Source organism: Octopus bimaculoides, chromosome 2 (assembly GCF_046866305.1).
Source record: "Octopus bimaculoides isolate indiv1 chromosome 2, ASM4686630v1, whole genome shotgun sequence".
In the NCBI taxonomy this organism is placed as follows: domain Eukaryota; kingdom Metazoa; phylum Mollusca; class Cephalopoda; order Octopoda; family Octopodidae; genus Octopus; species Octopus bimaculoides.
In genome coordinates this window covers 152,532,326-152,546,871 of record NC_142929.1, presented here as the reverse complement: position 1 = coordinate 152,546,871, position 14,546 = coordinate 152,532,326, and the positions used below count along the sequence as shown (strand labels likewise).

General features: G+C 36.0%; 1 protein-coding gene across 2 annotated transcripts in view; it reads left to right on the top strand.

Annotated features, from left to right (window-relative positions):
* Nucleotides 1-14,546, top strand: part of LOC106874334 (major facilitator superfamily domain-containing protein 12) — a 71,671-nt gene that overhangs the window by 46,856 nt on the left and 10,269 nt on the right. For both annotated transcript variants that reach the window (XM_014922036.3, XM_052965666.2), the window contains exons 6-9: nucleotides 5,670-5,762; nucleotides 6,704-6,796; nucleotides 11,168-11,338; nucleotides 13,379-13,473. In XM_014922036.3, coding sequence (XP_014777522.1) covers nucleotides 5,670-5,762; nucleotides 6,704-6,796; nucleotides 11,168-11,338; nucleotides 13,379-13,473 — 452 coding nt within the window. The remainder of the gene's footprint in view (nucleotides 1-5,669; nucleotides 5,763-6,703; nucleotides 6,797-11,167; nucleotides 11,339-13,378; nucleotides 13,474-14,546) is intronic.

Here is a 14,546-nt window from a genome sequence, read left to right as displayed (position 1 = left end):
ATGGAAAATGACTTCCAGGCCGGATTCCAAAAGTGGTAGGAATGCTGGGACCGGTGTGTTATTATGCAAAGTGACTATTTCGAAGGAGATGATGTTAAAACTTAGGTAAATAAGTTATTATTTATTAAACATAACTAATCCAGGAAATTTTTGATACCACCTCGTATTTATAGTAGTCATTCTTCATTCCTGTTTTTTCTTTTACCTTTTTCTCCCTCTTTTTCTTTGTTTCTTGTAAGTCATCTCTCTTGTGAGATCCTTCCAACTTAGAATTTCTTTCTGTTTGAAAACTGCATGTGAAATCTAATATGGCCAAATAAAAGAAAATTTTATTTACTATACAGAAAAGAAATTATAAATATTTAAATAAGAGGTAAACATTTAAATTTGTGTTTATAGATAATTTGACATTTTAAGAACATTAGAATAAATATATAAAGAGCAAAAATGTATTTTTTATGTAAAATCCAGACTCCTCCCTTAAGATTACACTTAAGGGTTACAAAGGTTGCAGGTGCTTCACCTTCAATATAATTTCATGTTATAAAGATATTTAAACAGAAAATTGTTCCAAACTAGTTTGTAAACCTTAAGATGTTTGGATTTTCATAGATCAAGTATTTAGTATAGGATTTGCCATGCCAAAACTGACATTGAAGCTCGCTAGATCCTGTCAAACCACCCAACCCATGCCAGCATGGACAATGGACATTAAAAGAGGAGAAGGAAGAAGAGGAGGAATGGCTGATGTACCAAGTTCTACACAGCTTATTAGTTCAGAGAAGTAGGAACTGTTGTAATAGTTATAGAAGAGATAGAGAGGACACAGTATTTTGGTGAGCTAATGGTTATAATGGGTTTGTGAGTGAAAATCTGGTAATGAGACAGATGCCTTTTCTTTTGTATTTTGATATAGTCTGGTGTTGTGCATGACAGCGACAATATCCCAGTTTATATATGAAGTACTCCAGAGTAGGTCATAGTTGAACTTTTTCTGTCAGCATTCTTTCAGAACTGTAGTATAATCTAGTCCTGCTGAGAACATCTACTCCGGTGTGTAGTTTTGGCTATGATATAGATGTGCGTGTCACTTTGAGATTTCATCAGAACAGATTTGATGGCTGGATACCCCATGAGAAATACCGTTTTTGTCCAGATACAAATGTTACTACAGCTCTATATAGATATAATGACTGGTGTGCCTGAGCAGATTCATCTGGTGTTAGTGAAGCGGTTTAAAAACTATTATTTACCATCAGTCAGTTTCATTATCATTCCAGTAAGCAACTATGTCAACTATTCTTATCTGCTAATTGTTTTTAACTTTGAAATGAGTTCTGTTGTCAGGATGATCAGCCTTTGGACACCTTCCTCTTCCACATACAAATGAGACACAGTATGTCACTGATGATAGAAGCCATCTCATTGCCAGATGCACTCATGTGCTCAATTTGTAGAGAAAATATTCTCTTTTGTAACAGTTGTCACTCTACTGGAGGAGATATTAATTTGATATTAGGAAGACATTAAACAGGTGTTCAAAAAATTATCATTAACAATATATTCTGACATACTTAATATAACAACCAAATTATTGAAAAAAGTTATCATTAAATTATATTAATTTCTAAATGCAAAGTTCATATTAAAACAATTCATAAGACTTTTTTTTCTTTTCTTGTTTTGGTTTCTGAAATCTATCTGATACTTCCATATACGTCTCCATTACCATATGTCTACATTCACATTCAATCAATATAGAAGCTTGGGAATAACAGAGAATATAATCCATTCCACCTCGCATTCAACAAAAATATGCCTATTAGATGATATTACAGGTGTAATATATATTATAAAATATCTGGTAAAAGTAAACAGATAAATTAAATTACTGTTTTAAATAAAACATATTAAAGACATTTTGAAGTTGAAATTGCAGACCATTAGCAAATAAATTATCAATTATTTAAAATTTATGTTTCCACCAGCTGCAAGGCTTAAGTAACTATAACTTAGTTTTAGATTCAAACAAAAGGCAAGTCTTCTCCAAGATAAAACTAGCTTTTCTCTTTAGAACCAGAAAATAATTCAGCCCCCAACAACAGTTAACTCTATAAAGCTATCTATCACTCTGTCACCCTATCTTTGTTGTTGCTAGTGGCACAATAAAATGCACCCAGTACTCTCTAAGTATTGGGTTGGGAGGATCTTTTAGTCTTATTGAAGATGTGACAGCCTCTCTAGAGCTATGCAATGAAAGAATGCATCCAGTAAAACCTATAAAGTGATTGATGTTGGAAGGGCATCCAGCCATAGAGACCAAACTAAAAACAAAACTTCTAAGTCAGATGAGGTCCTTCAACACATCTAGGTTACAACCTGCCAAACCCATGTCAGCATGAAAAGCAGATACATCATCATCATCATCATCATCTCTGTTCATGGAGGCAGTAAGTTGTATATAGAAGATTGAGAAGTGAGGGATATCATATACATAGTTAAAAATAACAGCATTAATGTACAAAAGGAAGAGTATTGGAGTTATAATCTTTTGGTACACTAGAATTGATTGAATGTAAATCACAGAGAGACCCATCAGTGCACTCTAAAATGAAATAATCTAACAGGAAACTGATTCAACAGACAGGAGATGAATACAGCCCACAGGTGGGCAATTGTCATCTCAGATATGATTGATGTCTTTGTTAATCTCAAGATTATGATGTAATAGAGCATGACTACAGGAACTGCACAGCTTGATGGTTATGGAAGAAAGGGGATGATTATGAATGTTTCCATCATCGTTGATATATTGGAAGTGAAGTGAGGGTGATAATTAAGTTGTTGGAATGATCAAAGAAGTTTCTTTACTCAGGAATGTGGTACACTGGTGTATAATGATTAAGGTAGAGACAGAGAGAGGATTGAAGAGCTTAATGAAGAGAGGGTGACAGAAGGAACACTGTTATCTTAGTGGATTGGAGTGCTGCAAAATGTAGGTAATAAAGACAGGCCGGATACAAAATATCATAGAAAAAGAAAGTTAACATTTATGCTTGTAATTTCACTAATGATGGCAGTCCCATTTTTAATAGAAAATCAAGAGAGTTCTTGTCACACTATACATTCATAAAGCCTTCCTTAACCTTTTAGCATTTAAACCAGCCATATCCAGCCCAAAAATTCTCCTTGTTTAATGTTCAAACCAACCAAATCCCACCTCTCACACCTACTTTACAATGTAATTTTTAAAATAAATAATCACACCATTGAAATTTTAAAGTTACAAGATAATACATGATTAATTCAAAACAATGTAAATGAATAAGCATTACATTTGACAGGGTTAAGTGATTTCTTTCCAAGATTAATTGATAAAAAAAAAAAATGTGTTTTAGGTATGGTTTCATCAACAGGGAACTTCGGGATATTTAACCCCTTAACATTCAGATTACTCAGTCAAATGTAATACTTATTTGTTCACATTTTTTAAAAATTCATCATGCATTTCTCATAGCTTTGAGATATTGATGATATGTTTGTTCATTTTTAGAATGAGATCATAGAGTAAGTGTGAGAGGCTGGATCTGGCCAGTTTGAACATAAAACAAGTAGAATCTTTGGGCCTGATATGGCCAGTTTAAATACTAAACAGTTGAACATCCATCTCATTATCTTGTGTACAAAAGAAGCAGGTCAAGGTGCTAGCAGCAAATATCCCCCATCACTCGCGCTCTCTCTCTCTCTCTCTCTCTCTCTCTCTCTCTCTCTCTCTCTCTCTCTCTCTCTCTCTATCTCTCTCTTTCTCTCTCTCTCTCTCCCCTCTCTTTCTCTCTCTCTCCCCCTCTCTCTCTCTCTCTCTCTCTCCACACACACACACACACACAAGCATTTATGAGACCACTTGTAATTGTTAAGTGCCATTTCCTCTTCTTAAAACCAATTAGAGCTTAAGAATTTCGAATTTCATGTAGCTCTGGAGAGTTTCAAGTTGTCTCCTTAAGTATTACTTTTCTTGTTAAGGGGCCTTGGTTTGAATTAGCCATCTATCCTTTTGACACACATATAACAATAAATATCGTAGCTATTTTATTGTTCTTTTTATTTACCATGTAACTGGCATAACTAGTATGAGGTATCAGCTGAAAAGTTCATAGCCTGACCAAAATATTCTCATGGAGTGTGACTAAATGTCACATAGTCTCCCTTGCAATTCACACACTTCTTCGATCAGTGTTACAGTGCTTGGATCCCACTGGTGAAGAAGCTTTCTTCCTGTTGGTAAAAAAAGTCTTCAACTGCAGATATGACTTCATCATCACTGCTATACTAGTTCTCAACCAAATGTTTTTTTCATGTTGGGGAACAGATAATAAATAGCCAAATGGGGCCAAATCAGGAGAATAGGGAGGGTAATCAACCAGTTCAAAGTCATACAAAGCAGTCCAACAGTCATTGAAACCAAAAACTTGTGTTCTGGAGAAATGTCCTGATGAAACAAGATTCTTTTCAACAGTTTTTCTGGGTGTTTGGTCTTGATACTATTCATATCTTGGCATATGAATAGTTTTTATTGACATAGTGCTCTCCATTGATGGTTTGACCCTTCTGAAGATAATCAATAAACTCAATGCCTTCTGCATCCCAAAAAACTGAGTTCATCACCTTCCATCCAGACGAAACAACCTTGGCCTTCTCTGGAGCAGATGAGGAGGGCTGTTTCCACTGCATGGATTGTCTCTTTGTTACTGACTCAAAGTGATGAGCCCAACACTGGTCCTGGGTTCGGAAACACTCCAGGAAACCAGCTTGATCTGCCTCAAACAATGTCAGATTTTTCCGTGATGTTGTCAGCCTGGTGTGCTTTTGATCAGGTGTCAGAAGACATGGCACCCACTGAGCAGAAACTTTCGTCATGCCAAGTTCAATTTGAAGAATATTCTCAACTCTCTCACAGGATATGCTAATAGCATTAACTATTTGATTAAAGTCAATCACCTGTCATCCCTACCATGTGGTGAACATGATCAGTGTTTTCCTCAGTGGTAGCTGGTGTAGGACTCCCAGACCTTGGATCATCTTCAAGATTCTTCCTTCCCTTCCTAAGTTCAACTGCCCACTTATCCACTGTTGATAAAGCTGGAGTGCCATCTCTTAATGCAGTAATCATATCAGTATGAATGCTCTTGGGGGTTAAAACCTTTTTCTGCAGATACTTGATAACACAACAATGCCAAATTTTGTTCATTTTCAAGAGAAGTTGCTACTATTTACTTTTGAAGTTTTCTTTGAACTGTCAGATGTGAGTTTACCTGGAAAGGAACAATGCAGTTATTAATAAGAAGAGTTGAAATTAATGCATGCAAGATTTCACAGCTCTAGCATCACTCCTTCATAGTCAGCCTATGAACTTTACAACCCACCCTTATAGTTCAGTTGATACACACTATAATAGTAGTAAGTTGATACACACTATAAGATTAAATAATCTTTAATTTATTTAAATCTTTGAACTAATATCCCATTCGTTAAATTTTCTTTTCATTCTCTCCAGTGAAAAGTCCTGAAATACTCTTTTTAAAAGGACATTCTTTAATATAATGCTCTTTATTTCCATTTAAAAAAATAAAGTTATTGTTAAATTTCCTGTTATTGTTTTTTACTTACAGATTGGAGTCATTTACATGGGGACTCGACTATTTTTAAACATTTCCCAGATATATTTACCCCTCTATGTTCTCGACACTATCCAACTAAATAAGGCAAGTCATTAATGTATTTTGTTTCTTTGTGTTTTGTATCTTTTTAAATTGCTTGTTGGAAAGATTCTGATAGGAATGCCAAGAGGGTTGTAACTGTGAGTGGAATGGAGACTGAGTAAACTGAATTTTATGGGAATTTTCAAAACAAAATGTTACTGATGTTTTTTATACACTAAGTCCAGTATGAAGACTTCTCTAGTGCTGGTGCCTAAGTCCAGTAAGAAAACTTCTCTAGTGCTGATGCCCAATAAAATTCCATAGCCTACCATTTTACTTTTTGAGGTGGGCAAGTGTAAACCTAGTTTATAACTCAGTTTAACACTGCAATCACTTAGTTCATGGGTGTCTTTTGCCAAAGTTATTCTGTTGAAGTATTTGGACAGGTTTCAGGGTAACTCAATATCTTGATGTGCTACTTCCTCTTGCACCGCCATTTGCACAGTACTGCTATTTATAACTACAACTTGAGGTGATTCTCTAATAGAGCCCCATTGCCAGACACAGCAGGCCCTTGGCTCTGTGAGAGTCACTTAAAAATGTTTGTCCTGTTTACTGACAGGTTCACTTGAGTTCACTGACTTCCAGTTGAGCTATTTATAAGGACAAAAGTCATAGTTAATAGGAAACTGTAATTTATGGTTCTTGGTTCCTGCAAAAGCTATAGGTTGTTGCCCTTCGTTTTAAAACTAAAAATATAGAGAAAAGAAAAGCCTAATGATTACACTTGATGTTATCATCAATTTAACATCTATGTTACTGGGCTAGCCCAAGTTGGATGAGTTTGCTCACAACTAAGAAAGGATTTAAGTTTATATATCAAACAGTATTTTTAAATATTTCTAAAATGCATGCATTATGTGAGGAGGGAGCATAATTTAGGTATTGAGCTGTATTATGTCTATATAATTATCTAAATGCTATACTCTGCTGTTTTATTTCAGAAATATATAGCCATTGTTCCTCTTGTGGTTTATATATTCAGTTTTTTAACCACATTAATTATGAAGCTGGTCAATTCAACTATAGGAGCAAAGGTAAGATAGTTATGTTGAGAAACTTTCTGATTTGCCATATCTTCACCCTTCTTCTTCTAACTCTTTCATTCTCATTCTTTCTCTCATTCTTTCAGTCATTCATTAGACTAGTCATGACATGTTGGTAGGCTAATCATAGCATGTATGGTTAATGAGTGAATATTTGCTTAGTATATAAATGGCCTTTGTTTTTATATGATGCAGATATTTTGTGCATGTATATGCATATAGCTACAGCATCATAACTATCATACATGCAACACTTTAATGAGGAGCTGTGGAAGTTACAAAACATGTAGTGACTATGAGAAAAGTTATGGATAAAGTTTTGTACTCAGGTTCTTTATTGAGAGAATTCCATGTGTGCAGTCCTTTCCTATAAAAACTACTTTTACTTTGACTACCACATTTCCTCTTCTTTTATTTTTGCTGACATACATCTTCATCATTTTCGCGAGGGTCTAACTTCAGCTTTATAACGTCAGCAACTTATCAGAGTTGTAATATTTTCTGGTCTAAAGAGGAATGCAGTTAGGAAAATTTCTATATGTGAAGCCATCATGAGTTTGTTGGGGATTGTGACACTTTTTATATCATGTGACTTAGCTATACATACACAGTGAGAAGTAGCAAGTTTCAGCTAGGTGTTTCTTTGCTGATTATTAGTGCAAGTATTTGCATTTAAAGCCATAGAAGAAGAAGACCTAGGAAGATGTGGTATGAGGTGATAAAAGCCAATCTCAGGATGGTGTGACTCTCACAGAAGAGATGACTAAGGACATAGATGATTGGTGATACACAGTGCTTGAGAAAACAGTGCCCAGCTACACTAGCATATTGTGACTAAGGCTCTTAAAGGCATCGTGTATAATGCATACAACTGAGACCCTGCCAAGTCTACAGCTCTTGCTTCTTTCTCCCTTGCAGCACCCTTCCTTCATCTAAACAACTGGATCCCTGACAACATCCTCCTTGTTGGTATCTATTTCTTGCTCTCTCCTCCTTGCAACTTTTAATCCTATCACTCACTCATCTTTCCATTACTCACTTATCTACTGTACTATTCTGCTGATGTAAGAAATGAAAGCAAAACCTGTTACTGTGCACCATACCATATTGTCATCTCTGTACTACTAGTCACCACTCGCTCTTCTCTGTTCTTCACTCAGTCAGTATCCATTTCTCATTCTTATCATCCCCACTCATATTTACCATCCCAACTTCTGTTCATTATTCACAACATTCATCTCTTATATACATCTGACCTTCTCATACTTTTACACTACTCCTTCCCCCTTAGTCTTCTGTACCTATGCTCTATTTTAAATATTTCTTGGACATCATTACCTTTTTTACCTCTTTTTGGGTTCCACACCAGCTTTTCCCACCTACCCTTGTAAAATACAGGGTAACCATGAATCTCTTCCACAAAAGTAAACCTATACATGCTCCCTGCATTATACTTTTACCTCTTAACACTTTGCTTAAAGCAACCACTCTGTCTTCTATACCCCTTCTAAGTTGAGGGTATTCTTCTATCTTGTAAGTTACAAGGTAACCTCATTAGTGCTGGAGCTATGAAAAAAGTACCCAGTATTCTTTGCAAAGTGGATGACATTAGAAAGGGCATCGACCCATAGAAACCATGTGAAAACTGAGACACCTGTGCATGAAGTGATCCTCAACCTTTTGGATCTAGTCAAAATGTTCATTTCATGCTAGCATGGAAAATGGACACATGATGGTGGTGGTAGTGGTGAAGGGAGCAATGGTGACAGCCAAATAATCAAACATTTAATGGTGTTTAGAATAAAGTATAACAACAGTAAATACTCAAAATTTTGTAATTGAATTCAGTTTGATTATATATTTTTCAATTTAACATTTTTTCTCATCTTCAAATTGATAAAATTCCTCTGAAGTTGTTTTCTTATGTAAATCACTAGAGAAATTATATCTTCTCATATTCTACATTCATTTTCTTCTTTCCTTTTAACTTTTTCTCTCCCCCTATCTCCCAAAAATTTTCAGTTTGAGATATTGTACTAAGCAATGTGAACCACATATTGTCATTGTATCCAATGGCAAAAGTAGTCTAGTAGTTGACCTTGTTAGTTGGCTAGATTTGAGAGAGAGGCAGGTAAGGAGGAAAGCAGATTAGGTTAGCTAGTAGTAAGAGAAATGCTAGTGTTGAGAAGTAAATACACGGGATTAAGTTATAATGGCTGATCTGAATCTTATAAACCTGATTTGGTTTGTGTGGTGGTGGGGACAACAAAATGTTTGTCTTGTGACAAATAAAAAGAAAAAACATTGTGGTTGTCATTAACTAAAGCTGTAGACTAACAAAATCAGTGAAGCATGGATTTTTTTTATTTCATCTCTTTACAAAAGTTCAGATTTTGTTGGAGGTTGGGTTAACTTTATCTTTCAAACTTTCAGAGTTGAGAAGAAAAAAGTACCAGTGAAGTACTAGAGTTGATTTAAACTATACTCATCACAGTGCTATAGCCTTGCACCTATGTTAAAAATCATCAGTATTATTAAATTCAGTGGGTTTGTGGAGACACAAATATCAAGCAATATACATTGCAGCCTTTGCTTTGTTTCTTTACATCCAGAGTTCAAATCTCACAAGTGTTAATATTACATTTTATCCCTCTTAGACCAGTTTAATAAGTACTAGTCTAGAAATATACAGATAATTAAATAATTCATTATGGGAAGCTCATCCCACCTCACCCTAACCTGATAGTGACTTGTGAAGGGATGATGTTTCTGTATTTGGTATTATTTTATAGAAATTGATCATCAACTAAATTCACTCACAAAGCATTGGTTGGCATGGGACTGTAGTAGAAGACACTTACCCAAGGTGTCTTCTGCTATAGCCCTAGGTCAACTTATGCTTTGTGGAAGCCATCTATATACTTGTGTATTTGTGTTTCTCCACCACCATCCTGCATACTAGTTTGTTTATGAACCTGTAACTTAGCAGTTTGGCAAAGAGACCAATAGAATAAATACTAGGCTTTGGAAAAAAATATGTACTGGGGTTGATTTGTTTGCACAACTTGGGCACAGTCTAATGACTGAAACAAATGAAAGATATTTGAATGAGAATGCCTTAATGATGATATGTCTGTATGCATGTTTCATATATATGTATATATTTATACATACATGTGTGTGTGTTCTATAGTGTTGGATTAACTGATTCCTTGTGAGTGAAATTTGGTAGATAGAAAGCATGTAGAAGCCCTTTGTGCATGTGCATATGCATATGAATGTGCATGTACACACATACACCTTTGAAGCCACCTGGAATAAGAGATCTCTCACTTGAAAACAGGTAAGGAAGCGATTGGAAGAACAGAGCTGTAAAACAATGCCTCAATGACATATTCATCTAACCCATGCAAACATGGAAAAGCAGACATAAAACGAATGAATGCTGATCATGATGGTGATGACGACGATGATGATACTCACATACATATACGTACACACCTGTACACATCTAGGAGTCCATATGTGTCAAGTCACATACTTTCATATCAAAAATGCAACAGAAACATTCAATAATTAGAAAGCAATAGACTAAGCAGAATACTGATATCAGTATGAGCAATTTGAACACTTGAAGACAATGTCCCAGCTTGGCAATAGTCCAATGACTAGATTATACACATTTTCTTCTTTTACTAGTTGCAGTCTTTAGGCTGTGGGCATCATCTCCAAAAGTTGTCAGTTATATCATCCCCAGTACTTATTCTAGTGTGGTACTTCTTTTATTGACTCTGTTGAACCACTAATTTAAGGTAGATGAATTGATACTATCTATATAAGCACTAATTGCTGGGGTTCATATAACCAACTATATCTGTCTCCAAAACAATTTGTAACCTTATGCCTATAATTGGAATCATTATTGATAGAATAATGCATTAGTAGTATCTTTACATTGTCAGATAAAATGTCTTGTAGTGGTAAGTTATGGCTGGCTCTTTACATTCTGAATTCAAATCCTTTCTTCCATTTTGGATTAGTTTTATGTACTTGTCAAATAATGGCATTGATTTAATTGAATTTTTCCTTCCTTGCAAAATTTGTGGCTTTATGTCCGTGTAAGAAATCATTATTATAAAATGCAATTGAAAGCTTGATTCTGTTGCTTCTACTGTAAAATGCAACCAGATGTTTGATTCTGCTGATTCTTTTATAAAATGCAACCAAATGTTTAATAATTTTGAATATTTGCTTCATCTTTGACTTCACTATAATAATGACATGAAAAGATATAATTTATTTATTTATTTCAGCAGTAATTCATCATCTTTTAATAAAACAAGTAATTTCAATGTATTTCAGCTGACATTTGTCATTGGACTTATCATATCACTGAGCTTCAGTATCTGGATTTTATTTATTCCAATTAATTCAATGCAAGTTTTTGGTGCTGCTGCTTTTAATGGTATTGGAGGTTCAATTATACTTATAACTTCTCTCTCTCTTACGACTGAATTGATTGCAACAAATACAGTAAGTAAACGCTTCAGACTTGTCTTTTTTATAATTCTACACCCCTCGACTCCATTTTCATCTTGGTAATATAATCAATATCTACTTGTTGGGCCCTTTATTATTATTATTATTATTATTATTATTATTATTATTATTATTGAGTGAGAAAGCAGTGCATGCCATTAAGTGACACGAGTAAAATATACAAAGCCCAGTATACCCATCATGACTACCTGTTTGATAAGGCACATGCATCACAACCATATGTACGCGACATGGTGATCTTATATCAAGATTAACAGTGCATGACCTTGCAGGTGGGACCCAGTAAGAATTTTCTTCAGGTCAAGTAGCCCATCCTGCTCAAAAGGTCTCTGAATAAGGGTTTTTTAAGGATGATGAACAAAACACCCATGTTTCCAAATGTGAATTAGCCAAACCCCAAAGAATTCCTCTCAACGCATGGCTATGATGCTCCCCCACCACTTCCGTTCGTGACCAGAGATGCACATATCGTCAGTCACTAATGAACATACTCAACTGGTTAAGGTCAAACAATTGACAAGCAAATCTGTGGTATTGAGCAGAATATTTGGTGTAGCCCATCTTTTATACCAAAACAAAACAATGTACATGATAACACTTCCATTCAGTCAGAAGAGAAGCCATGAAAGCGTACACCAGGCACATGCATCATAACCATATGCGCACGACATGGTGAAATCATATCAAGATTAACAGCATTATTATTATTATCATCATCATCATCATCATTATTATAGGTGAGCTGGCAGAATTGTGCATGAGTAGGTCTATTCACAACAACCTCCACCTCATACAATACATTGTAGAGAATGCTGGGATGAAAGCTGACTATGGTGGGACCCTGATCAATTTGGACCTGTCTAAAGTATTCATTAGGGTTGACCATCATTATCTAGAAACTGTCCTGAAATTGGCCAAGTTCAGACCCATTTTCAGAGGTTGAATTGCTGCAATGCACAGCGATGCCTGCCCAGTGTTCAAAGTAAATGTTCACTGATCAGAACCATTTCTCATTGCACTCTCAGTCCACCAAGGTAGCCTGTTGCCACCTCTTCTGTATGTGCTGGCCCTTGAGCCATTGCTGTGGAATTTGAGCAGTTGAGGAGCATCCTGTTCAAACTGAGACACAGGAAGGCAGTCTCGGTATACATGAACAACATCATCAACATGGTATCAGTTGCCTTTGAAGTGGAGATGGTCAGCTCCATTTTAAAGTAATATGAGTCACTGGCAGGGGCCAAAATTAGTGTTGAGAAGTCAGTAGGCTTGCTGCTGGACACCTGGGGATGTAGGTCAATGCCATCAGATGGCATCATTAGTTGCTGGACTGAGGGACCAGTTAAACTGTTCAGGGTCTGGTTCAATCCTGACATTAAGGTGGACAGGAACTGATGTGGACTACTGGTGTGAAAATTTTCACACATGTGCAGGAAGGGTGGTGTTACCGCCCACCTAAAGGATTTTACCCATGAGGAATTAGTTTTGGCAGGAAAAAATTGAAGTCAGATTGTAGCGGGAACATGTGGAAGGGATAGACCCAGAAAGACATCGGACGAAGTGGTGAGAAAGAATCTATAAATGTTGGGACTCATAAGGGGGATGACAGGGGATCGAGACTCCTGGCGATTTGCCATGCTTGAAAAGACATGCCAAGCTAGGTAAAGCGTGGTTGCCCTTGCGTCCAGGTTCATCCCTTACAACCCTCTCCAGCTGAGCATCCCTAATCTTGTAGGCTCATAAGTGCTGATGCCATGTAGAAAGCATCCATACCAATGCTGCATAAAAGCACCTAGTACATTCTGTAAAGTGGTTGATGTTAGGAAGGGCATCCAGCCATAGAAACCATGCCAAGATAGACATGGAGCCTGAACAGCTTTTCAGTGGGTCAGCATCTGTCAAATCGCCCAACCCATGCCAGCATGGAAAACAGGCATTAAGTGATGATGATGTTAGTTTAAAACAACCCAAAAAATTCCTTTGTTTCTTTAATTGTTTGGGGTTATTTTTTTACAGGAATCTGCTGCCTTTGTTTATGGATCCTTAAGCCTAATAGATAAATGTGCCAATGGTATTGCAGTGGTTGTTATCCAACATTTACTTGCTATGAAGTAAGTCACCTTCAGTCTTGATATTCCTGGATTTTAACCATTTTTCTTAATATTTACTCCTGAACAACAAATGCACATAGTTAACAGTGCTCTTAGAATTAAGACCCCCCTCCCTCCCCCTCTCTCTCTCTCTCTCTCTCTCCCTCCCTCTCTCTCTCTCTCTCTCTCTCTCTCTCTTTCTCCCTCTCTCTCTCTCTCTCTCTTTCTCCCTCTCTCTCTCTCTCTCTCTCTCTTTTTATTATAGGAATACAATCTAGTTTCCATCTAAGTAGATTAGTTTAGGTTTAGAAAGCTATAATCTCAAATGCTTCCTGCCCTCCCTAAGTCATTGTTCTATAAATCTATACCCCTGAAACTATACATAACTTTCTATGTTTTATATCTCCTTACCTCTTTGTCTAGTCATGCTTTCATAAAGTAGATAGCTAGCAGTACATCTAAGTTGATATTTAATCCTCTTATATATATATGTATGTATATATATATGTATGTATATATATCCACATTACACAAAAGCTCATATACACACACACACACACACACACACACACACACACGTTTATTAGGCACAGACATGACTGATTAAGAAGCTCACATCTTAACCACTTAATTTCAGGTTCAGTCCCACTGTGACACCTTAAGCAAGTGTCTTCTATTGTAAGTCACAGGCTAACCAATGCCTTGTAAGTGATTTTGTTGGCAGAAACTCTACAAATTGTGTGTGTGTGTGTGTGTGTGTGTGCATGTGCATGTCTATGGTGAACTTTGTTGACAATTCCCTGTCAACAAATTGTCTGTTAGTGTTGTTCTTTCAAAGACTAGTGGAATATAAAAAAAAAACAATCCTTTATTTGAAAAAAACTAGTTAGGGCTAGGGACAGAAAGTGCATCCAACTGTAAAATAATGCTCCAATAATATATATTTGTCTGATCCATTCTTGCTTAAAAAAAAATGACAAAACGAATGAAGAAAAATATATTCATTTATGCATGCTTGCATGCATACATATTGTTTAGTACAGGCTAACATAAGTGTGGAGAAACCACAAAGAATTTTTAATCAATTGAAATTA